The sequence below is a fragment of the Acinonyx jubatus genome, chromosome C2 (assembly GCF_027475565.1).
Source record: "Acinonyx jubatus isolate Ajub_Pintada_27869175 chromosome C2, VMU_Ajub_asm_v1.0, whole genome shotgun sequence".
Taxonomy (NCBI): domain Eukaryota; kingdom Metazoa; phylum Chordata; class Mammalia; order Carnivora; family Felidae; genus Acinonyx; species Acinonyx jubatus.
The window spans coordinates 94,720,395-94,744,321 of record NC_069384.1 but is presented as its reverse complement, the minus strand read 5'-3'; the positions used below and the strand labels follow the sequence as shown (position 1 = coordinate 94,744,321).

Genomic DNA, 23,927 nt, shown 5'->3' with positions numbered 1-23,927 from the left:
TAGTCACATACATACTTAGTGTCGTGCTTAACACCTGGTAGAGACTTATATTTCTGAATGAACTACCGAAAAGGGTTTCAACAAAATATAAAAGTGGAATCATAAAGGTGTAATCTAGAGCCAGCCTCAACTTTTCCCCTTGTAAACTTTATGGTAGTGGCTTTATTCACAAATGTTTCTTACCGCCTAGAGAAAAGAAGTTAAAGAGCAAACAGTGTCGTTGAAAAAAATCTCAGAAGAAATGGGTAAATTCCAGTTGAGACTGTCTTTTAAAATGAAGTCATGAGTAAATAGTCTATGGTCCTGACACATCTTTAACAAGAATAAATGTAGTTCTGGTTTTCTTAGAACTATGATATCCGTAAGTACTAGGGGAAAATTCACCCTAAAATATCAACACGACTTATCCTACTGTTTCTGTGCCTCTTGTATGTTACACAGATAACTGGCATTCTTTTCACTGTACAAAATCTGAATTCGATGTAAATTATTACGTTAAGACATTCCTGGTCCAGACGCAGAACCTTTTGCGGTATAAACCCCACCTTCCTGCAATGTTGCGTGTGCCCAGGTGCCCTACTGCTTTGCCCCGCTTTCTTGCATCTCAGACTTTTAACACCAGGTAAGGATATCCTGAAAACTAAGCTACAGTTGGCTGATGCAAACACAATTAAGGGTTCTCAAGAGCTTTCGGGTACATAAACTGAAAAGGAGTGACCAGTCTCAGTTCAAAAATCCTCTATGGCCAGGAGCCTAAGGACACAAAGCAGCTGTTCCCACTCTCGGGGGTCCCGAGGAAGGAGAGGATGATGGGAGAAACCAAGAAACTACAAGCCCCAGCATGCAGTGCGCAATCTGGCTCCCGGAAAGAGGACTTTCGGGCGGTGCTGCCCGACCTCGGCCCTGAACGCGAGATGCTGACTATCGGCAGACCAGAATGTTTAGAATGAGGAAGACAAGCGGGTCGCTGCGAATGAACCCTTAAGTCCCGTATCCACGACGTTCGCAGTTTCGCTGGAGACCCTGGTACGCAGAAGAGCGAAATCTCTGCGGGCCAGCCCGGTCCGTCCTCGCCGGTACCAGACCTCCACGGTCCCAGAGCCTCCAATGTTTCTTCTGGACGCCCGGGCCGGATATGATGTCTCCGTAGAGGAAGAAGGAAGAGGCGGAGCGGGGAGCGGTGACGTCCTTCCAAGATGGCGGAGAGAGCGTGAAGAAACTGTTGCCCCTTGATTTGCTGTAGGTGAGTCTTTCTTCACGCCCCAGCTTGTCAATCCTGCTTTCTCCGGACGCGGCGTCAGGAGTGAGCAGGCTTCATGGAGTTTGAATTCAGGTCGAGGCGGAGATATTAACGTGGAAAGCTTGGGCGAGGCAGCCCCGGTGTTGGCTTTGGCCATAACCTCTGCTGTGGGAACCCGAGGTAGTCGTGGGAGCTGGCCGAAGGGCAGTGCGGCAGAAGCCGGGAGAGACTGGCTTTGGTTGTCACTCTCGGTTGCCGTCGGGAGGGGGGACGAGAGGGGGTGTGGCCTCCTCCGGGCGAGTGACGGAACCTTGACAACTCTGGCTCTCTGCTCCTTCTCCGCCTCCTGGGCACCCGCCCCGTGTTTTGAAGCAACTGTGTGCACCACGGAAAACTAACAGGTTGTGGGGATTTGAGAGCGGTTTTAAAGAACTCATACTGTGTTTTTTTCCTCATCTGTCCAAAGGAGTCATTTCTTAGTGGTTTGTTAATTTTTTCCCCAACACATGCATGCGTACTGAGCTTGGAAGTCTGGAGGTTCAACTGCAAAGTGTGAAATCTTGCGGTGCTTTTTTTTCAGCTCGTGGAAGTGTTTTCACGCATCGCCGTATTATTGATGTGTCCAAACGATTGTGTTAGTTGGCCAAAGATAGACACTTAACCTTCAGCATTTTTAACTAATCTGTTTGATAAGAATTTTCTGTGGGGGCAGCGAGTGAGGACTTTATTCTTGTTCATGTTCTATGTCCCTTCTCCCCTTACCAATTGCTTGGGTGAAACGTTTGATGAAAACTTAGGGTTACTGACTTACTGTCTCTTTTTGTCTTTTAGAACAAGGGTAAAATTCCATTCTGATATCAAAATGCAGTATTCGCACCACTGTGAGCACCTTTTAGAGAGACTGAACAAACAGCGGGAAGCAGGTTTTCTTTGTGACTGCACCGTAGTGATTGGGGAATTCCAGTTTAAAGCTCATAGAAATGTCCTTGCCTCATTTAGTGAGTATTTTGGTGCGATCTACAGAAGCACTTCTGAGAACAATGTCTTCCTTGATCAGAGTCAAGTGAAGGCTGATGGATTTCAGAAACTGTTGGAGTTTATATACACAGGAACTTTAAATCTTGACAGGTAAAGTACACATTTTGTTTTCATTTCTAAAAGCTAGTCAACGGTCTTTAGAGCTAAAGTATATTTGTAGCTTTTCCATTCAGTCCCTTAACTTCATATATTGCTGTGCACAATGCTATTGTTGTTTTTAATAAAGATGTCAGTATTACTGGTTTGGGATGAACAGACTACATTTCTTGAGCGCAAAAAGCACAGATGCTAATTAGATTAAAGCCTTTTTTCTGACACATTTGATTTATGTGCTGAAGCAAAACCTGCAATTTCAGTTATGGGAACTTGAAGATCATACATAATGAATTCGAAGTGAATTCCAGTTTCCTTGGTCTTTATATTCCTCTGATCTTCTCTCTTCCTCACTCTGTCCCCTACCTCTTAACGTGCTTGAGGTAGTAGGGGAGTGTGGATGAAGAAGGATGATCCTCTGTGTTCATTTCATGTATTCCCATTTCTAACCGTAGATAGCAATGTGCAGGACCTCTTCCTGATCTTGATTCAAGAAAATAATTTCCTTGGAGTGTAAATGGCAGTGACTCCTGTTACCTCTGGAAAGCTATTAGTACTAATGCTTACACCAGATCCAAGGTGCTAGAATGCTTCTCTGAAACGCTTAATGCTGTCACTCCACTAACGGGAAGTAGGTTCTGAGGAATTTAATAATGCAGTCACTTGTGTCTCCCATGCATAGTGGACTGTATAATTAATTTAATCCTGATGAATTTACTAGTTGTGGAGGGAAAGGTAGAGGGGATAAAAGGAAAGAGAAACCAATCAAATTACTCCTGTCTTCTTTCCTCCATCTCTTATGGAAGTCATAATCTGACATAAACAGGTATGCTCTTTAGAATTAGATCTAGCCTGTCAGTCACTGTATGTCTTTGAGCAAGATGCAACCTCTGAGGGCCTCAGTTTCCCCATCTGTGAAAATGAGATTGTAGTAACTCCCTTGGTATTAGTGTGAAGATCAAGGATTTACTTGAAGGCCCACTTCCCATTGAACATTAGTTTCGTTTATTTTCTCTCTTCTACTCTCCTCTCTCCCTTTAACTCCACAATTTTTGGAGAAAAATCAGGAAAGAAACAAAAAGGAAACACCTGAAATTTTGCCATCCACTGATAATTACTATTAACATTTTGATAAAAATCTTTCATTTTCCAGATGATCTCTATATATATACATAGATATTAAGGAGAATCCTTCTCTCTGTTTTACATTGCAACTTATTGTGGAAATACACTTCTTTAAAAAGCTAGAATCAAAATGTTCCTTAATTCTTTTGAAAAGGAAACACACTATTTTTGAATTATTTTTAAATTTTAACATAATGAGATTTTCAAGTCAGTTCTCTGTGGGTTGATTAAAGGAACACACGAGTGTCAGATTAATCTACATGACAAATTATTTAAATTTACTGAATAGTTGACTCTACAGGTGCCTCATCTAAATATTTAGAGCACATTATGTAAAATAACCACAAAACCAGTGAATTTTGCTTGATCTTCAATTTAATAGTTTCCCATTCTCAATTAACTTTTCCAAATAATCTTGAATTGATTTGAACACACTGAAGAGCAGCTTACTTTGAGCCTTCATGCAAAGCACCAGTGTGAAAAAGAGCCAGATTTTTGTTCAGTCTTTTTTGATACATACCTTTCCTGGGAACTAGTTGTTTGAGCCCCACCACAAATGTGAGAAGACTTACATCAAAAGTAGAAAGTGTATAATTCAGTGATTAAACTTAGTGAAGAAAGCAAAATAATAGAGAATTAAGTGGACTCAGGAGCCAGATTACCTTGGTCAAATCTTATTCTAACTTCTGTGATCTTGGATGAATTACTTAATGTCTTTGTACATCTGAGCCTTCATTTGTACGTAAAATGGGATTATTACAGATTGCAGAGACCTGTCTTGAGGATTAAGTAAACTATGCATGTAAAGCATTTAGCCACATACCTTGTAGCATGTAATTAAATGACTTTCGGTGACTGTTCAAAAGAGGAAAGCAGGTTTGCAAGCACTGTAACTTCATGCTTGTAAACAAAAGCAGATTAGTCATTGGTGTAAGCAACTGCTGATTGGTTCTCTTAACTGTAACTGAGATTATAGTTTGTTTATGAAATAGATGAATAATTGGTATGAAATACTGTGTCAGTACTGAACAATTAGTGTGCATCTCAGTGCTAGTTTATATTGGTCTTAAAGGCTACCAGACCTTGTTATGTGTTTGGTAGTTCACTGTATGGATCACTAAGCACAATTATAATTTGAGACCTAAGTATAATGAGTGATAAATTTGGTTTCATTCTAGTGCTGTCTCTCATTGATTGTAATAATAATAGACTATGTAACAAAATTAATAAAAATGCTTAAGGACAAAGGTAACATTTTTAGAAAGTGACAGTGCTACTGTATGCATGCTAAAAATATTTTGTATAAAAGATGAACAAGATTGTGTTTATATTTGGGCTATTTGTGTTATATCTTTGCAAATATAGAATTAACTTCATTACAAGGATCATCCGTTATGTATTCCAAAATTATAGCTAAGGGACATAAGAAATCTTTAATATTTTCTTATCTAGGGGAAAGACTCCATTTGCAAGTAGATTATATTCTTAAAGTTTATTTATACTATATTTAGGAACTTTAGGTATATTTTCCTAGAGAATAAAATGTTCCCTAAACTTGTGATTAGGTTTCCAAACAGGCCTATAAATCTATTTAATCTATAATGAGCTGAGAAAATAACTCTGTGTATAATAAAAGGCAATTTTTTAAAAGCCAATGGAAAACTAAATTTAAAAAGAGGAAACATACAGGTGCCACTTGAGGTAAAGAAGTTTTCATCAGTTGATGAGAAAATGGATAGAGATCTGTAAATACTGTAGTATACCTTCAAAGACCTGAGTGGTTCATGAGCTAGTTAATGTTTAATTTCATTTCAAATTTTACTCTTCTTAAAAAAAATAAAGATATATTAATAGCACTATAATTGTATTATCAGCTATGACTAAAACTTTTTTCTGGCTCATATAATCATGTGGGAAAAAGGAAAAGATTTTTGAAAATTTTTTCTGAAGAGTTACATAATATTTGGGGAAAAGAGCAGGAAGATTACTTGAAGGGTGTGTGTGTGTGTGTGTGTGTGTGTGTGTATGTATGTGTATGTATCCATCCTCAGATAATTATAAAAGGGTCCTATTTTTATGTTAATACCAACTCAACTCTCAGATTTTATAGCTAAGAAAAGCAAAGTGCCAACAGGTGCTGACTTACCCTAATTAGCTCACCTAGTAATGCCAGAGCCAGTGCTAGAGTAATCAAACAATTTTTCACTACATTGTAAACTTTTGGAGTGCAGGGACTATTTCTTATTTCTCAATATCCCTCTTAGTGTACCACACATGGTAGATGCTCAGTAAATACTGACTAGAATGTTGAACAGGGTGAACTTAAGTCTTTCTATATAGTTCTAATAATGACGGACTCTCCAACTAACATGGGTTGAGTATCACACACAGGCGAGAGGGTTGTTAGAGCTTTCTGAAACCTTGTTCCACTGAAGCATAATCAGTAAACCAGCAGCACTGGCATCACCAGCAACTGTGTTAGAAATGCAGACACTTGGGTCCCGTTACAGATCTATTGAACCTGAATCCTCATTTAACAAGATACCTGGGTGACTCACATGCACGGGAAAGTTTGAGAAGCACCGTTAAAGTCCCTCACAGGGGAGCAGAGGAAGGTAGGAAACAGTTTTTTAGACTCTTGCTGTTGCCAATCCCAGAAAAGGTAGTTGCTATCTGAATAGGCCTCAGGATGAATGGGAGGAGGCAATAAGTTGCCAACAGCTACTTTTGTGTTCCAAGTGTTTTTTAAAACACACAGAAATTTTAACATTTTCTTATAGTGGTACATTTGTAGTTATGAGTAACCATTATTTTTCATCTTTTGAAGTTCTGTAAAACTGGAGATTTTTGCCTAAAGATTATTCTGAATGAATGAATTTTTGTAAATTTATTCTTTCAGTTATGCCTTTTTCATCATTCTGCTTCGTTAGGTCTTTAAAAGACATTGAAATATATGTGCAGCTCTGTTTCACAAATAGTTTTTATTTGTTCAGAATATTGTCATTTAGCCTTGTTTCCTTACAGTTGGAATGTTAAAGAAATTCATCAGGCTGCTGACTATCTCAAAGTGGAAGAGGTGGTCACTAAATGTAAAATAAAGATGGAAGATTTTGCTTTTATTGCTAATCCCTCTTCTACAGAGATATCTAGTATTACTGGAAACATTGAATTGAATCAACAGACTTGTCTCCTTACTCTACGGGATTATAACAGTCGGGAAAAATCAGAAGTGTCTACAGATTTAGTTCAGGCAAATCCTAAACAAGGGGCTTTAGCAAAGAAGTCATCTCAAACGAAAAAGAAGAAGAAGGCCTTCAACTCCCAGAAAACAGGACAGAATAAAACAGTGCAATATCCCAGTGACATTTTAGAGAATGCATCTGTTGAATTATTCTTAGATGCAAATAAATTGTCCAGTCCTGTAATAGAACAAGTTGCACAAAGAAATGATAATTCAGAACTCGAGTTGACGTCAGTTGTGGAAAATACTTTTCCAGCACAAGATATTGTGCAAACTGTTACAGTGAAACGGAAACGTGGAAAATCACAGCCAAACTGTGCTCTGAAAGAACATTCTATGTCTAATATAGCCAGTGTCAAGAATTCTTATGAGCTGGAGAGCTCTGGGGAAGAGCTGGATCAGAGGTATTCCAAGGCCAAGCCAATGTGTAACACATGTGGGAAAGTGTTTTCAGAAGCCAGCAGCTTGAGAAGGCACATGAGAATACATAAAGGAGTTAAACCTTATGTCTGCCACTTGTGTGGAAAGGCATTTACGCAATGTAACCAGCTGAAAACGCATGTAAGAACTCATACAGGTAAGACTGGTTTGTGGGAGATATAATTGCTTTTATACTGTGACTGAAATAATATTTTTGTACAGTACATATTAATATACAGTGTTGACTGTGACCAACATTTGGTATATACTTGTATTCACAAAAATATTTGCTCAGCATGTTAAGACTGTTGAAAATTTCTTTGTAATTGTGACCAAGTATTTAATGGCTATTTTGTTTTATTGCAGCTGATACTCTGAAGTCCTAATGTATGACCTGTGTATACCATTTTCCTTCATAGTTAAAATGAACATATACTTGATTCTAGCTTGCTAAGTATTTAACAGAGACAAAGATTAAGAGAACTGATAAAGGGGAAAAGTAATTACAACTCAGTACAGTTCTCAGATTTTGCCAATACATCTCACCTCCTGCTTCCTAATCTTTGTCAACTTCTGAACACATTTCTTAGCATTACATACACATTTCATTCTTCAGCCTCTGCATTTACTTTTGTTTGGTACACTTAGATTTGTACCTTTTAAGATGCAATATGTATTTCTTTCATTGACCACCTTTTCACTATTATGAACTGAGAAACATTGATTTCTTTTAATTCTATCAAGGTTTTGATAGTTGATCTGGAAGAAAGGTTCTGTTTGCTTTATTACTTCTAGCAGTTAACAATTTCCGAATACTGAAAATAGTACTGTTGATGAACTCTTTTGAAAGCCTATGTGGCTTAAGCAACTAAAACAATATCTCCTTTTAAATATAAATTTTATTTGCTTGTTCTTTTAGGTGAGAAGCCATACAAATGTGAATTGTGTGATAAAGGATTTGCTCAGAAATGCCAGCTAGTCTTCCATAGTCGTATGCATCATGGTGAGGAAAAACCCTATAAATGTGATGTATGCAATTTACAATTTGCAACTTCTAGCAATCTCAAGATTCATGCAAGGTAAAAAAAAAAAAAAAAAAGTTGTTTGATCTTTGAGTCTGGCATTCACCTTAGTCTTAGGAATAGACTACTGTGTTAGTATTCAAGACGGTAGAGTTCTAATTGTGGTTCTACCATTAAATTTTCTTAGCATAGTGAAGGAACCAGAGGAAGCCATGGTGGCTGGAGGGGAGTAAGCGAAGGAGAGAAATAAGATCAGAATGAGAAATAGGTGATATGATCTTGCTTGCATTTTTTTTTTTTTTTTATCTAGCTTACATTTTAAGGGGTGGCTCTGGCTGCTATATTGGAAAACAATTGTAAGATTGCAAGAATGGAAGCAAAATTAACAGGAAGCTATAGATAAAATCCAAGTGAGAGTAATGATGATTTAGGCCACAGTGATGGCAATGGAAGAGATAAGTAGTAGTCAGATTCTGGACATATTTTTAAAGAATTTGCCGCAGATTGGATGTGGGGTATGATAGAAAAGAGGGTAGAATCAAAGATTCTGAGATTTATAGCCTGAGCACATGAAAAGATGGAATTACCATGAACTGAAATGGAAGAGAGTTGTGGATTAGAGCAGTTTAAGAGGGCGTGTAGGCATTTTGAGCAGAGATCTGAATATGTTAAATTTGAGCTATTAGTCATTTGAATGGAGATGTACAATAGACAGTTGGTTATGTAAGTCTGTAATTCAGGGGACTGGTTTGAGCTGAAGATACAAATTTGGGAGTCTTCAGCACATAGATAATATTTAAAGCTGTAATACTGAATGAGGTCACCAAGAAAATGAATGTGGATAGAGAAGCAATCAAAAGGACTGAATCATGAGGCACTCTAATCTTAAAAAATTCTGGGAGATAGTCAAGAAGCAGCAGAGGTAACTAGCCAATATAGGAGGAAAACCAACAGTAGACTGCCCTGGAATCCAAGTGAAGGAAATTATTCCAGAAGAGAACAATCAGTTTTGTCAAATTTGGTGATACAGAGGTGAAGATTGAGACTTAACTGTTGGATTTACCAAAGTGAGAGGTCAGCAGTGCTCTCAACAAAAGCAATGTTAGTTGTGACTAGTAGAGAAAAATTAAAGTGGAACAGTTGGAGACTCAAATTTTTGATAAAGAGGAGCCAAGAAATGGAGGAGCAAGAGAGGTCAAGGTTTTTTTGTTTTGTTTTGTTTTTATGTTTATTTTTGAGAGAGAGAGAGAGCCAGAGCCAGAGTGTGAGCAGGGGAGGGGCAGGGAGAGAGGGAGATACAGAATCAAAAGCTGGCTCCAGGCTCTGAGCTGTCAGCACAGAGCCTGACGCGGGGCTTGAACCCACTAACCTCTAGATCATGACCTGAGCCAAAGTCCGATGCTTGACTGACTGAGCCACTTAGGTGCCCCAAAGGGTCTTTTTTTTAAAGATCAGAGACATCAGTATATTTGTATGGGAAAAAGGAACTGTGGAGGAAATTATAGGAGTGTTACCATTGAGTAGGAAAGAGATAATATCTTAAGTATGCAAATGGGAGTGTTTGGATTCAGATGAATTGTCACCCTCCTGTTAAGAGTTAATGAGAACAACAGATACATAGGTACAGATGCCTATAGGTGGAAGGTTGAGATGGTAGAAATTTTCTTCTGATTGCTTAAATTTTTCTCAGTAAAACAGGAAGCAAGGACATCAGCTAAAGATAAGGATGGATGAGGAGTTGCTGGAGGTTTAAGGAAAGAGTTTTAAAGAGTGAGTGAATGGACAAGTGAAAATAATTGCCTGCGGTATTAGGGACACACTTGACAACCATATAAAGATGACGGCAAAATTTTTTTAACTTACCTTAGAACTAATGTTTTGATAACATTATGCCAAAACATTTATTTTTGATTTGTATACATTGAAACTGTTGATTTTAAGTATGTATTCTTGGTCTGTTAATATGAAATAAAATACTACATGAAAAATTGTATAAAATGCTTATTATATAGATTGGATCCAAATTGTTTTACTTACCACTATATAACTTTATTTATTTACTAATAGGAAGCATAGTGGAGAGAAGCCATATGTCTGTGATAGGTGTGGACAGAGATTTGCTCAAGCCAGCACATTGACCTATCATGTTCGTAGGCATACTGGAGAAAAGCCGTATGTGTGTGATACTTGTGGGAAGGCATTTGCTGTCTCTAGTTCTCTTATCACTCATTCTCGAAAACATACAGGTAAGAATTTGACAGAGATGTTTAAAATAAGGAAAGTTGTAAAAAGAAAGGGAAATTGAGCCCTTACAGAAAGTAGATTATAGATTTTGTTGTGTATCTGTTGTGTGTGTGCTTCTTGAAGCCTTTTGTGTTTGTGGTTTTCACATAAATACTAGCTATAAAAGCAGACTTATTTTCTAAGATAGTACACAGTGGATGGAATTTTTTAATTATGTAACTATATACGTTAAAAATCAGGTAATTTTGACGGTATATAAACTTGAGTTGAAATGTATTTTATGACCCTAGAAAAACCCCCTTAGCCTCTTGTTTCACTTCCCTTGGATAAAACAGTAGAGTGAAATTAAGGGGTGAAAGTGGGTTTAGGTAGAACATTGGTTTTTATGACTTTTTAGGACTTTTCCTATGCAGACATTCTGAGATTCACAAATTAAACAGCTACTTCAAGTGCAAAATACCAGTTTTGAAGCACGTTATACTCAAAGATTTTCAGTTTTGATAGAGTACCTCTTAAAATAGATCTTTCCTAAATAATTTTATTCCTCTTAATAATATAGTAGATAGCAAGAACTAAAGTCCTGGATTGATGAATTTTTAATCACGTTTGTAATCATAAAAATTGAACTTCTTGCCCAACTCTAGTCTACTAGAAGGATGTTTGCAGAAAGTTTTATTATATGAAAAGCATCAGGTTTCATGAATAGTGTAATTACTAATCTAAGTTGGATCACACTGAAGATACCTCTCAAATACAATATAAAGAGGTTTTAATTCAGTATTTTAGAACAGGTTACTTTAGATTATTGTAATTGATAAAATATTATATTGGTATAGTACACCACTTCGCTATCTTTTATTTTCCATCTAGGTGAAAAACCATACATATGTGGTATTTGTGGGAAAAGTTTTATTTCCTCAGGAGAGCTCAACAAACACTTTCGATCCCATACAGGTCTGTGTTTAGGGAGAACGTATTATTTTTTGTTCTCTCTAATTTCTTTTTACGTAAACTTTGACTTTTAAACCATTATGGACTATATGGTTTCTAGTCGTACTCTACCTATAGCAATATTTTAATGTATAACTATCAACTTTCTGTTTGCTTTGTTTCTTTAGTTATTTGGAGTAGTGTTAATTAAGTTGGGTCTAGAATTGTATAGATTTTCTAAAAAATATGCCAGATAATAATAGTTTTTAGATGACTTAGATTAAATTGCAAAGATGTACCAAGAAATGAAAAGGAATATAAAATACCAAGATAATACTAGATTTTCTTATCAAGTAGTGTTCAGTAAGCAAGTTTTTAGAATGAATGTTAGAATTGACATGTTTCTTGTAAGAGTATTATATAATATGAAGAAAATATGGAACAAAAAAAAAAAACAAGGGAAAATGGCACTTTGAAGATGGACTCTTTTCATTTTCTTTGTCATTTTAAAAATTATTTCTCGCTATTCCTATCTAGAATACTATGAGCCCCTAGTAGACATTTAATAAATTTATTGGCAGCTTCTCTACTCTTAGACTTCATAGTTTGTAAAGCATTGAACAGTTCTTATTCAAAGGAATTGTAATTTTGTAGCATTTTATTCTATCACTGTTTGTACAGGATTTTCTAATTTGTAGGCTGCCAGAAAGCAGAAATATTTACACATTTTCCCCCAGCTGTTCCTCTTAGTATCTGGCATATAACTGGCACTCACTAAATGTCTAATAGTTATAAGAGTAAGTTAAATTTCTCTCAACAAAAGGGCTCAATTTTTCCTGAAATGGGGATGCTTAGTATAACAGAGCGCCTAATGTGTATGGAAGTTTTTGTTTGACTATATTATAACCACATGACTAAATGGTAATTTGAAACTAAACTTAAACAGTAATGTTTACACTGCATTCGTAAACATTGATATTTTTGTCTTAGCTTCAAAAATATTGAGTTTAAACTTTTTAACTTGCTTTTCAGGAGAAAGGCCATTTATCTGCGAATTATGTGGAAATTCTTACACAGATATTAAAAATTTAAAGAAGCACAAAACAAAAGTCCATTCCGGTAAATGTTTGTGTTTTTTTAAAAATTTAGGGCTCTCATAATGGTGCTACTCCTAAAATGTTGAGATGCACATTATAACAGTTTAAATTAGATACATATTTTTAAAAACTAGATAAATACATATTAGGAAGGTAGCTTTATAATTTGTAGATAAGTTCACTAGAAATTTCTTTCCATATTGATCGTCTAATAAACAGTACTTGAAATATTTCCTCTTTTAAAAACCTGATTTATGAAGTTACAAGAAAGAAAGAATATATAAACAAAGTGTGTATCACTATTCTCCAGACTAGAGTCTGGGTTACCTGGGGATTAGTTATGCGACAAAAAGGGCATCATGAACACATGAATCCAGAAACATGTAAGAGGAAGTAGGGAAATGGGTAGCTCCAAACTGTAACATAAAAATGAAAAGCCAGACTATAAAATTTAAGTCTGTTGCTTCAAATGAATCCTTGAAAAAGTTTCACTATGTTTGTCATAATTAAAAACAAAATACTAGGCTTTTTCAGTGTATAGAGATGTTAACAAGTCTTTGATAGTAAACAGCGACATCATAAGGATTAAGAAGTAACATATGAAAACTGCAATGTGAGTAATTCAACAAACGTTAAATGCCTCTGCCTCCAAAGTACACATAACTGCAGAATAATACGAAGTTGAAAAACGCAGTCTTAGTCCTCAAAGAGTTTACAATCTGGTGTAGGAGACGAGAAATCTAAATATAGAACTGTGATTACAAGACAAAATGTAGGGTATAGTAGAGACAGAAGTTCTAAAGAAGAGATTAAGTCCTTCTGAGGTGAGTACTGGAAAAACTTAATTCTAGGGAACTTGAAGGAGAGAGAGGGGTTCAGAGAATGGAGATGGGAAAAGGAGGGTTCCTCCCAGGCAGAGAGAATATTGTAAAGGGAGTCACCGGGATAAGGAAGTGCAGGTTGTATTGGCTGGTTGAACTGAAGAGTAGTTAGGCAAGAACAGAATTCTAGTTTTATGAAAGCAAATATGCAGTTTTATCTAATGAAACATTGAAATCATGTAGAAACTTTGGGGTGGCAGAAGCATGGTAAAGCTCATGGAAAATTTGAAGGCAAAAGTGTATCATAATCGGTGTGATAATTTATGCCCTTGAGCAGAATTTCTCACTTCTGAAAAATATACAAAAGTGCTGTATCTCTGAACTTGAACTCAGAGAATAGTATGAACTACTCATTAATACGTTCAGAGAACAAATCTGTTATGTGGATAGCACTATTATTAAGTACTTTGAAGGTATCAGAGAAGTATAATTTGACATTTACCCTTGAGGAGTTTAGTCTGAGAATGAATGAAGCAGTATGTTCAGTATGAAGCAGAATGTTCAGTAGCAATAAGAGACAGATGTCACAAGGTAGTATACAAAAAATTGACAAGTGAGTGATAAAATAGGTAACAGCTCACCCTTGTCTAGAACAGTTAAATCCCTTTTAAGTTCAAGTTGGTGCTTAAACCTAAGCTTGAGGCCCATATTGGACTTGTGTAAATAATGAAGGTAAATCAGTATAAGAGAAACAGCATGAGTAAAGCTGTGGAGGTTAGAATGTAAGTTCTGGGAATGGTAAGCAGATTTAGTCTAAGAGTTTTTGTTTTGTTTCCAAAGATAGCATAAATTTCTTTCTCTTCTATTTCAGGTGCAGATAAACTTCTAGGTTCTAGTATAGAGGATCATCCATTGAATGAACAAGATTCTATACAAAAAAGTCCTTTATCAGAAACATTGGATGTGAAGCCTTCTGATATGACTTTACCACTATCTCTTCCGCTTGGAACTGAGGACCACCACATCCTTCTGCCTGTCACAGATAACCAGTCTCCTACATCAGATACGTTGTTGAGATCAACTGTGAATGGGTATTCAGAACCACAGTTGATTTTTTTACAACAATTATACTGACTTTGTGAGGAATATGGAATTGCTAAGACGTCTTTGGTAGTAAACATAAACATCTCTGGTAAGGTGCATATATTCATATTAAATTAGCATTCATTTGAGTTGTGACCATTATTTTCCATTCAGCTGAAGTAAACACCTGATGCTGCATCATAACTGCAATGCTTGTTTTGATTTTTGGCTTCTATGCCTAGATTATAAACATGACATGTTAAGGAGTGAGTTATACTAAAGTAGCACTATTTTGAATGGATGAGTTTTTTCTCTTAGAGCTGCCTTAATTCATTTTTATTTTGCATTTTAAATTGCTTTTCATTTATTTAAGTGGAATCTTTCCATTTATATGAGTCAGTTTTGACCTGCGGGATTTTTTAGTTTTTTCCCCTCAAAATTTAAGCAAAATCTATGATAGTATCAGGCCAATAGTGTTGCTGTACCAAGTCCCATAGACCAGTACATAAACTATGGGGGGAAAGTGAATTTTCATTCTTCTACTTAAGAGAATTTAGGTACTGAATAAGAATTGTGCTGTTTCTCTATTAATATATTCCATTGGAGGTAACTTTTGTAATGACACAAAAAGAAGTGTTTTTCTTAAAAGCTAGAAAACTGTATATACATTTTTGTTCATTTAGGCCTCAGAATTCTGGAGAAAAGCAGTGATCAGTACTTTTGAGTTATCCAAGACTACATTTATTTGCAAAATGAGTTTTAAATAGGTCATATGGTATTTTTATCTTAATAAAGACAGCTTCAAAATTTGATTCAGGTTATGTTTTAATAGGTTTCTAGATTACTGGAGATGAGGAAAATATGAATTTTGAAGATTTTTGATAAGCCTTGCTACACCTGTTACGCACTTTTTAAAATACTAAGTTCCAAAAGGAATTTTTTAAATGTAAACCTAATGCGTACGCTAAATCACTTGGCTTCTCAATTGACACATTGTAATTACATAAAGAATTAAGAAATTAGCTTCATTTATCAGTGAACATTTGACTTACCAGAAAGCCAGTTTGCTAAATATTTTACATTTTTCTATAAGTTTTGAGTTTAAAATTTTATGAATCAAACCACAACATTTGGTTGTTGTCAGACTGCCTACAGTAGTCTGTCTTCTTCTTGCTGAATGCAAAAAATTCAGTATCATTCTGATATTTACTTCCCCATCCCACTTTTCCCACATAATTCATTTATATTACTGCCTGATCTTTGGACATTAAATTACCAATTCCACAGAGTCAGTTCCTATGCTGCTGATCAAACACCATGGTGACATTATTTCTTATTTCTGCCATGCATTAGTTGTGGCTTATTTGTTTTCTGTAATGAAGTTAACGTGAGGTTTGGGGTTTTTTTGATATTGATTTCCTTAATTGAATTTTCTCTGGCATCCTAGTCAGAAGAACCAACTAGAAGAGGATGTAATGAGACTACTTAATTCTTGTACACTGTAGAGATGGCCACCGTTTCGCAGCACACTCACCATTTTTGCAGTAGTTTGCCACCAGTGGGACTGACTTCACAGTTTGAAATATTCCCTTTGTGTAATATACATCAAATTTAGGATTTAACTGTTTATCTAAGAAATCTAATTATGCTTGTGTATTAATATACTGGGTTTAAATACAATTTACAAAGTTATAAAATGTTCAACTAATCTATTCTGGCTTAAATTCAATAGGAATTTATTGGAATGTGAAGAAATTAAAGAAAATTAAAAGACTCAGCATCTTTAAGAAGTCTGCTGAAATGGAGAGGTTATATTTAATTCACATCTTCATTAATCCAAGCATCTAAAGAATAAAATTTCAAAAATGGCTACAGTGATGTCAAAATTTTATGAGAGCTGTAGTTACCAAATTTCTTCTAATAATGGTAATTAGCATTTTATATAGATTAGTCCTCAGATTTATTATTTTTAATATTATTGGATTGGAATGGGTAAGGTTGATTTACTGTGTTTTGTCTCCATCACGTTATCTGCTTCATAACTAAAATACTTTCTTTTAAAATTGACTTGTCTCGGTCTTCCAGAGTGACATGTGAGAAATCTTGAAGGCTGAGGTCCCTGTCTTGTCATTCTTCTCATAATGCTATACAATTTTTTATGATAATATGCTTATATTTTAGTTGTATCTGGTGTCATTTTAACACTCAATTACCGTTTAAATAAGTCCGGTTTTAAATATATTTGTTACAATGCAGTTTTGGGAAAGGTCTATTCTTAACTAAATATTATTACATTTTTGAAAGTGTTTAGGATGTTGAAGCTCTCACTGAGAAATTATTTTCTAAAATAATTTTGTATGTATTAGATTATTCCTACTGTATTGTTAGATTTTAGACTTTTTAAAAAGAAACCATAGATTATATATAAATGATTTTTTGCTGTTTTTAAATGGTACTTGTTTTATGTTTAATTTCATAGGATAATTTTGATAGACAGATTTTAGAAAAAAAATTTTTTTAATGGTTCTGATGTTCTATTGCAAAAGTAGTTTAGCACTTCTGTATGTTTCAGTTCTACAGAAACTGTACAAGTGAGAGTAGTTGAAATGTACATGTATAAAAACAATGTACATATACTTGTTTTTAAAAATATCCTAGAATAATAGTTCTAACATTTAATGCATATCAGAAACATTTTAAAATAACACTATCCCAGTCCCACCCCACCTTAGTCTTACTAAATCATACAATCTGTGGGATATATATGATGGAAAAGCCCCATAGCAGATTTTAATGTAACCAGACATTGAGAACCAATATCCTAAATGTTTCTTGGTGTTCTTTTGGAAAGTATTTAAAAATGAAGCTCTTGATATAAATTTCCATCTTGTACTTAGATTTTGAGTCTTTAGAACTTTACTAGAAATACCACCAAGTAAAAAGAAATTGTATTTTAATGCAATTTCTGTATATTCTACATTTTTACTCTTTATTTATAAACAACTTGGAGATTTAGTTATTGGAGCATTAATTTTTTCTTTTTTTTTTTTTTTTTTTTTTGGTGGAGCATTAATTTCTTGAGACAATGATATGGTTACTCTTTTGTCCTCTGCAACCCCTGCCCCCCATTCATTCAAGAGAAATTTGGGGGGCATATGGGTGGCTCAGGCGGTTAGGTGTCTGACTCTTGATTTTGGCTCAAATCATGAACTCATGGTGATGAGATTGAGCACTGTGTAGGGCTCCGTGCTGGGCATGGAGCCTGCTTAATATTCTCCCTCTCCCTCTGCCCCTTCACTGCATGTGCGCATGCTCCCATGCGTGCACTTTCTCAAAAAGGAGAGATTTGGTTTATTTGTTTAAGGAATTAGATCATTATCATGTAAACATAATAACCACCCAGAAGTAGGGTATTTAATATCGAGAAGAATGCACTAAAATAAATACCATAGGTGTGAATAGATACCTGGATTAAAATGTCTGGCCAGTATTTCAAATGCTAGAAAATTATTGAAATCAATACATAAATCTACAAAGATAAATAAATTAAATACCACCCTAAGTCAAATGGGAAGGAAAAGCCTGAATATAACTGGCAGTAAACAAGACAATGTCAAGTGTTACAGGGGAAGGCAAGAAAGAAAATATTGAGCAGTCAACCAGAGTTGAATGGGCAGAAAAAGGGCCATTACTCCCATGGATAGGCAAACAAGAAGAAATGGATGATAGAAAGGAATGTGCACACAGCTAACTGAAATAGGCAGAATGAAAAAAGTATGAAACAGTGGGGAGTGAAAGACCTGTCCAGTGCCTCCATCATCTTACATGAAATAGTCCTCAGTCCTCTGCCTGTGCTGAGGAGTAGGATTGGATAGCCAGGTTTATAACCCATGATCTCACACACCCAAGCACAGTTGACTGCTGAAGGGTGGAGATTAGATAGCCACATTTATAACACATGATTCCATACTACGTCCACAGCTAACCGAACACTTTACCAGGGAGAAACATTTCTTAGGCCCGACTGAGTGGTTAGATTCTCAAGAATTTGAGTTTTGAAATTCAGAGACTGTTAGGTTTTGGTATACATGTGAGTGAAAAGATCGTTTAGAACTGGCCCAGAGTCAGTGAAGCAAGCCGGAGTCTACAGGAAATTATGAATAAGCAGAGAAAGCTGATCTATAGAGTGAAGCAAGGGAGTGAAATCGGTTCACAGAACCAGCCACTGATTCCCTGTGAGAGAGGTGTGGCCTTGGTTTCTGGCTTTGCAGTCCCATTCTTTAAGTGGCACAGTGCTGTGCTTCATTTTCTTGTCCCTGGGTGCCAGTGATTTTTTTTCCCCTGTTAGATCCTTAAGGTAAATCCTTTTCTTAAACAGGCATGAATGAATCAGTGTCTTTTCCTTGCAGTTAGATAGCTCCAACTTAGACACCTAAGTTTTGATCCTTAATGATTGAGAAGATGGTGATCCCATTAACTGTGATAGGGAAGATAAGAGGCTTATAAAAGAGAAGACTTTAGTGGCTCCTGGGTGGCTCAGTCGGTTAAGCATCTGACTTCGGCTCAGGTCATGATTTCACAGTCCGTGAGTTCAATCCCTGTGTCGGGCTCTGTGCTGACTGCTTGGAGCCTGGAGCCTGCTTCAGATTCTGTGTCTCCCTCTCTCTGACCCTCCCCTGTTTATGCTCTGTCTTTTTCTGTCTCAAAAATAAATAAATACTGAAAAAAAAGTTAAAAAAAGAAGACTTTATTTTAGATGCACTGAGTTTGGTGATAAAACAGCCATGTGACAATGTCTAGCTGTAGTTGGAAATGGAGCCTTAAGCCCAGGAGAGGTTGGAGCTAAAGATACAGATCTTGTAGCATAAGACTGATAATTATTGTGATAGAAATGATTCAGGCAGCCCTAGGAGATGGTACAGAACAAAAGATGAGGAAACAATCTTCAGGGAAATAACATTTAAAGAATGAGCAAAAGATGGGGTGCCTGGATGGCTCAGTTGGTTAAGCGTCCAGTTTCGGCTCAGGTCATAATCTCACAGCTTGAGAGTTTGAGCCCCATCGATTGAGAGCCTGCTTGGGATTCTCTCTCAAAGAGAGAAAGTGAGGGAGAGAGGGAGGCAGGGAGGGTGGAAGGAAGGAAGGAAGGAAAGGAGATACAAAGTGATGAAGAAAACCGGGGTGCGGCAAGTTTCACAAGGACAAAAGTGGCTTTACACCAGTCATATGGCACAGAGAAATTAAATAGGTGCAAATCGAAGACAACTTTAGGTTGGGTAATTGAAGCATGATGATCGTTTGAGAAGGCAGTTATAGTAAGCTTAGGTGGATATGGTTTGAGTGGTAGCTAAGACATTGAATACTACTATTTAGCTTGAAAAGCAGAGTGTAGATCAAGATCAGTTTTTGTCAAACATGTAAAAAATATCAAGCACTTTTTTGTTTTCAAACTTGAAACATCGCAAAATGAAGAGTATAATATTTGTAACACCATAATCAAGAGGCTGTATTTGAGCCTGAAATTAAAGGATGATAAGAGAAAAATGGAAACATACACATGGTCACAGATTTATTCATGGTTCAGATGTGCAGAGGAAATAGAGTATTCTGACAGAATGTGCATGTGTTTACTCTTGAGCTCCCACCCAGTGGGAAGTCTGGAAAAAATTAACCTTTAGTCCCAGCCAATTTAAAACTTAGTCTAATATAAAGGAGATACAATTTATAATATTTTAAGGTAATGCTTAAACTTGTGGAAAAATGCTGTCTTATTTCTGCCCTTTGTCTTCTCTTTAAACTGGTGTCCAGCTATACGGAGGGTAATGGCATCAGGGAAGACCATGTGTTCAGGTCTTCATTCTCTGGGCATCCTACTGGCCTCTGATGCAGCAGGCAACAGCTTGTAAAATAGGTGATCAGATTTTTCCTAGCTTGGTCAGAGCCTGGTGGTTCTTGACTGAACTGGCCTCGCCTTAGTTTTAACAAACGTGGAGAACTCAGACTTCTGCTGCTCTGTCTCAAGCAGGCCAGTGTAGATCAGGTTGCAGGTTTAACCTGTGCCACCCCACCACAGGCTTGAAGTAAGCCTGTTTGCCTGCCTTTCATGAACTTGCTTCCCACTCAGCTAGCTACCTTCCCTTGGGAGAATGTAGATATTTGGGGGGGGGGGGGGTCCCTTCTATTCCACACAGGAACAGAGATTAGCCTGGACAGGCAGATCTCGTTACCAAGGTTTATTTTCTTGTGACTTTCCTAGACTGACGAGAGGCCACCTCGTTCCAGAATCTGGTAGACTCCTCTGCTACCCAGCGTATTACAGAATACTTCAAAGCAATAAAAGACTATTGCTACATTAAACATAAGTAAATCACACAGACACAAAGGGTATAAGATTCCTTTTCTATAAAATACAGAAATAGGCAAAACTGTTACTGTGGTGTTAGAAATCAGGAAAGTGGTTGCCTGTTGGAAGAAGGTTGGAGGCACTTCTGGGAAGCGTGTGGTATTTACTATCTTTATGTAAGTTGTGGCTGACACAGGTGGGTTAGCATCTCTTCACCTAAGATTTGTGTACTTTTCCATATGATTGCTCTACTTGCGTTTAAAAAAGTACATATTTAAAAAAACTGAAGAATGAGAAAACCAGAGCATTGGTTCTTAAACTTTAATAGATTAAAGATGACCTGGATTGTAAAAATGCAGATTCCCCAGACTGTCCTCAGAAAATTTGATTCAGTAGGTCTCACTCTAAGAAATCTGTAATTTTAACATTTGCCCCAATGTGTTCTGATGCTCCACATTTTAAAAATGCTGATTTAGCATCTCTAGTTTAATGAACATAACTCTCTGGACATTCAGGTACATGAGGTTTGTCATATTAATTGTTGCTCAAGTCTGAATTTATTGGATCTCTAATTGCTGGGAGAAATTTCCTCACTAGCTTAATGTTTTACAGATGTAATGACAGTTGTTTAAAATGTTCCTAAGTTTTCCCATAGCTTAGTTTTATTGCATCCACTGAATTCTGCAGTTTTTCAAATTTGATTAAAAAACAAAAAATTTTATTCTTTCTATTGCATTTTTAACAATACAAAAACATTTGATTTTTCTGAGATATACAGCCTTTTATTTTTATTTATTTTTAATTTTTTTTTAACATTTATTTATTATTGAGAGATAGAGAGACAGAGCATGAGCAGGGGAGGGGTAGAGAGAGGGGAGACACAGAATCCGAAGCAGGCTCCAGGCTCTGAGCTGTCAGCACATAGCCCAACTTGGGTCTCAAACTAACTGTGAGATCATGACCTGAGCTGAAGTCAGTGGCCTAACCAACTGAGCCACCCAGGCGCCCTGAGATATACAGCCTTTTAGATACAGATATTTAGTTCTAGATTATTCAGCATGTAATAATGTTAAAAGAACTCTATAAAAAAACAACCAGTCTTTATATCCGCATAGCAGAGATCTTAAAATGGAAATAAAATAAGATTGGAACACAAAGAGAAGAGAATGTTGGCAAGTAAGGTTTGAGAAAACCTATTAAGTAAAGTCAATAACTAGTAAAATCAGTTTAAGCGTCAGGATACATAATGTCATTTATAGAATTCTGTAATCTATACAGTATAATTTTGTTCCGTTGTAAACATTTGCAGATCTTTAAGTGATTTTTGCATCAATGGAAGGTCATGTTATTTCTAAAATTCCATTACCAGATTGTGGTAGTTTTCTATGATACAACATATAAATAATATTTATCTAAAAAAAAAAAAACCTTGAAATCCATTTCACACGTTGTTATTAACATGAACTGTTACGTATTTTTCAACCAATTCCAGATGTTTTAAGATTTTATTTTTCAGCGCAGACTCAGCCTGATAGCAACCATCTGTCCTGTCCTGGATGATTCAAATTCATCTCTGAAAGCATGAGAATGGATTTGGTAAGGCATTTAGGTCTTTTCTGGCTCAATGACTCTGTAACATTAAGTGAAAATAATGCCTCATACAGTTTATTCAGATGTTCTTCCCTTTACATAACCACCATCATCCTCTGTACGCACCCTCCCGCCTCCCCCCAGGGAGTATAGGAACGCGGTATTAGGTGCTAAGTAGAAGGAAAGACCTATAAAACTTCAAAAATCATTAAATACTGAGTAGGGGGTATTCATCTTATTTGTTTAAAGGAATGGACACCGGTGGGGGTTTTTTATTGCTAATTTTTAAAAATAAATACAGCTACGATTTGAGGAATTAACAATACTTTAAGTGAAGGCCAATACTCTGACATCTGTAAAGCTGACCACCACCTTGATTTCACGTCCTTGCTGTCAACATTTAGAGATAGGTGGTATTTTCTTTTAGACTGCAGAACCTCAGCTCAATTTAAAGTAACCTTTTAAAACTGTCCATGTCTTTTCACACTTTGCTTGACAAGTAAATCATTCAGATGAAGCAGCCTCTTCTTGGTATGTGTGAATAAATTTGTGTATGTAGGTCAAAGCATCATAGCGTCAGTTGCCTCATCATAGGAATCTTTTTTTTTAACGTTTATTTATTTTGAGAGAGAGCGTGTACAAGTGTGCATGACCCAGGGAGGGGCAGAGAGAGGGAGAATCCCTTTTTCTTTTATTTATTTATTTATTTATTTATTTATTTATTTATTGTTTAATTTACATCCAAGTTAGCATATAGTACAACAATGATTTCAGGAGTAGATTCCTTAATGCCCCTTGCCCATTTAGCCCATCCCACCTCCCACAACCCCTCCAGTAACCCTCTCTTCTCTATATTTAAGAGCCTCTTATGTTTTTCTATAAAACAGCACCTGTTTTTATATTCTTTTTGCTTCCCTTCCCTTATCTGTTTAGTATCTTAAATTCCTCATATGAGTGAAGTCATATGATATTTGTCTTTCTCTAATTTCACTTAGCTCACCAGCTCCATCCACGTAGTTGCAAATGGCAAGATTTCATTCTTTTTGATTGCCTAGTAATACTCCGTGTGTGTGTGTGTGTGTATACACATACATATACATACATACATATACATATATACACCACATCTTCTTTATCCAGTCATCCAGTGACAGACATTTGGGCTCTTTCCATACTTTGACTATTGTTGATAGAGCTGCTATAAACATGGGGGCACATGTGTCCCTTTGAAACAGCACACCTGTATCCCTTGGATAAATGCCTAGTAGTGCAATTGCTAGGTCATAAGGTAGTTCTATTTTTAGTTTTTTGAGGAACCTCCATACTGTTTTCCAGAGTGGCTGCACCAGCTTGCATTGCCACCAACAATGCAAAAGAGATCCTCTTTCTCCACATCCTCGCCAACATCTGTTGTTGCTTGAGTTCTTAATGTTAGCCATTGTGACAGGTGTGAGGTGATATCTCATTGTGGTTTTGATATTTCCCTGATGATGAGTGATGTTGAGCATTCTTTCATGTGTCGGCCATCTGGTTTTCTTCTTTGGAGTGTCTATTCATGTATTTTGCCCATTTCTTCACTGGATTCTTTGTTTTTTGGGTGTTAAGTTTGATAAGTTCTTTATAGATTTTGGATACTAACC

At 36.3% G+C, this 23,927-nt stretch overlaps 1 protein-coding gene across 3 annotated transcripts; it reads left to right on the top strand.

The window, feature by feature from the left end:
• Nucleotides 1–870: 870 nt before the first annotated feature.
• On the top strand, nucleotides 871–16,609 carry MYNN (myoneurin). 3 transcript variants are annotated; one of them, XR_001432647.3, is made up of 9 exons: nucleotides 871–1,243; nucleotides 2,072–2,368; nucleotides 6,521–7,314; nucleotides 8,077–8,236; nucleotides 10,247–10,425; nucleotides 11,294–11,377; nucleotides 12,386–12,472; nucleotides 14,143–14,463; nucleotides 16,087–16,609. XR_001432647.3 is itself a non-coding variant. In XM_015088538.3 (8 exons), the coding sequence occupies exons 2-8, from the start codon at nucleotides 2,103–2,105 to the stop codon at nucleotides 14,403–14,405; spliced, it is 1,833 nt and encodes a 610-aa protein (XP_014944024.1). In that variant the 5' UTR covers nucleotides 872–1,243; nucleotides 2,072–2,102; the 3' UTR covers nucleotides 14,406–16,609. The 3 variants fall into 3 exon arrangements, 2 of the variants coding, with proteins under 2 accessions (XP_014944026.1, XP_014944024.1); XM_015088538.3 differs by having other exon boundaries at nucleotides 872–1,243; nucleotides 14,143–16,609; XM_015088540.3 differs by lacking the exon at nucleotides 11,294–11,377 and having other exon boundaries at nucleotides 14,143–16,609.
• The last annotated feature ends 7,318 nt before the right edge of the window (nucleotides 16,610–23,927 follow it).

Excerpts from the sequence above, each read along its gene's own strand:
- MYNN (XM_015088538.3), top strand. The coding sequence starts at position 2,103 with ATGCAGTATTCGCACCACTGTGAGCACCTTTTAGAGAGACTGAACAAA. Across the intron at positions 11,378-12,385 it reads ACACTTTCGATCCCATACAG|GAGAAAGGCCATTTATCTGC; the intron begins GTCTGTGTTTAG and ends CTTGCTTTTCAG. Across the intron at positions 12,473-14,142 it reads CAAAACAAAAGTCCATTCCG|GTGCAGATAAACTTCTAGGT; the intron begins GTAAATGTTTGT and ends CTTCTATTTCAG.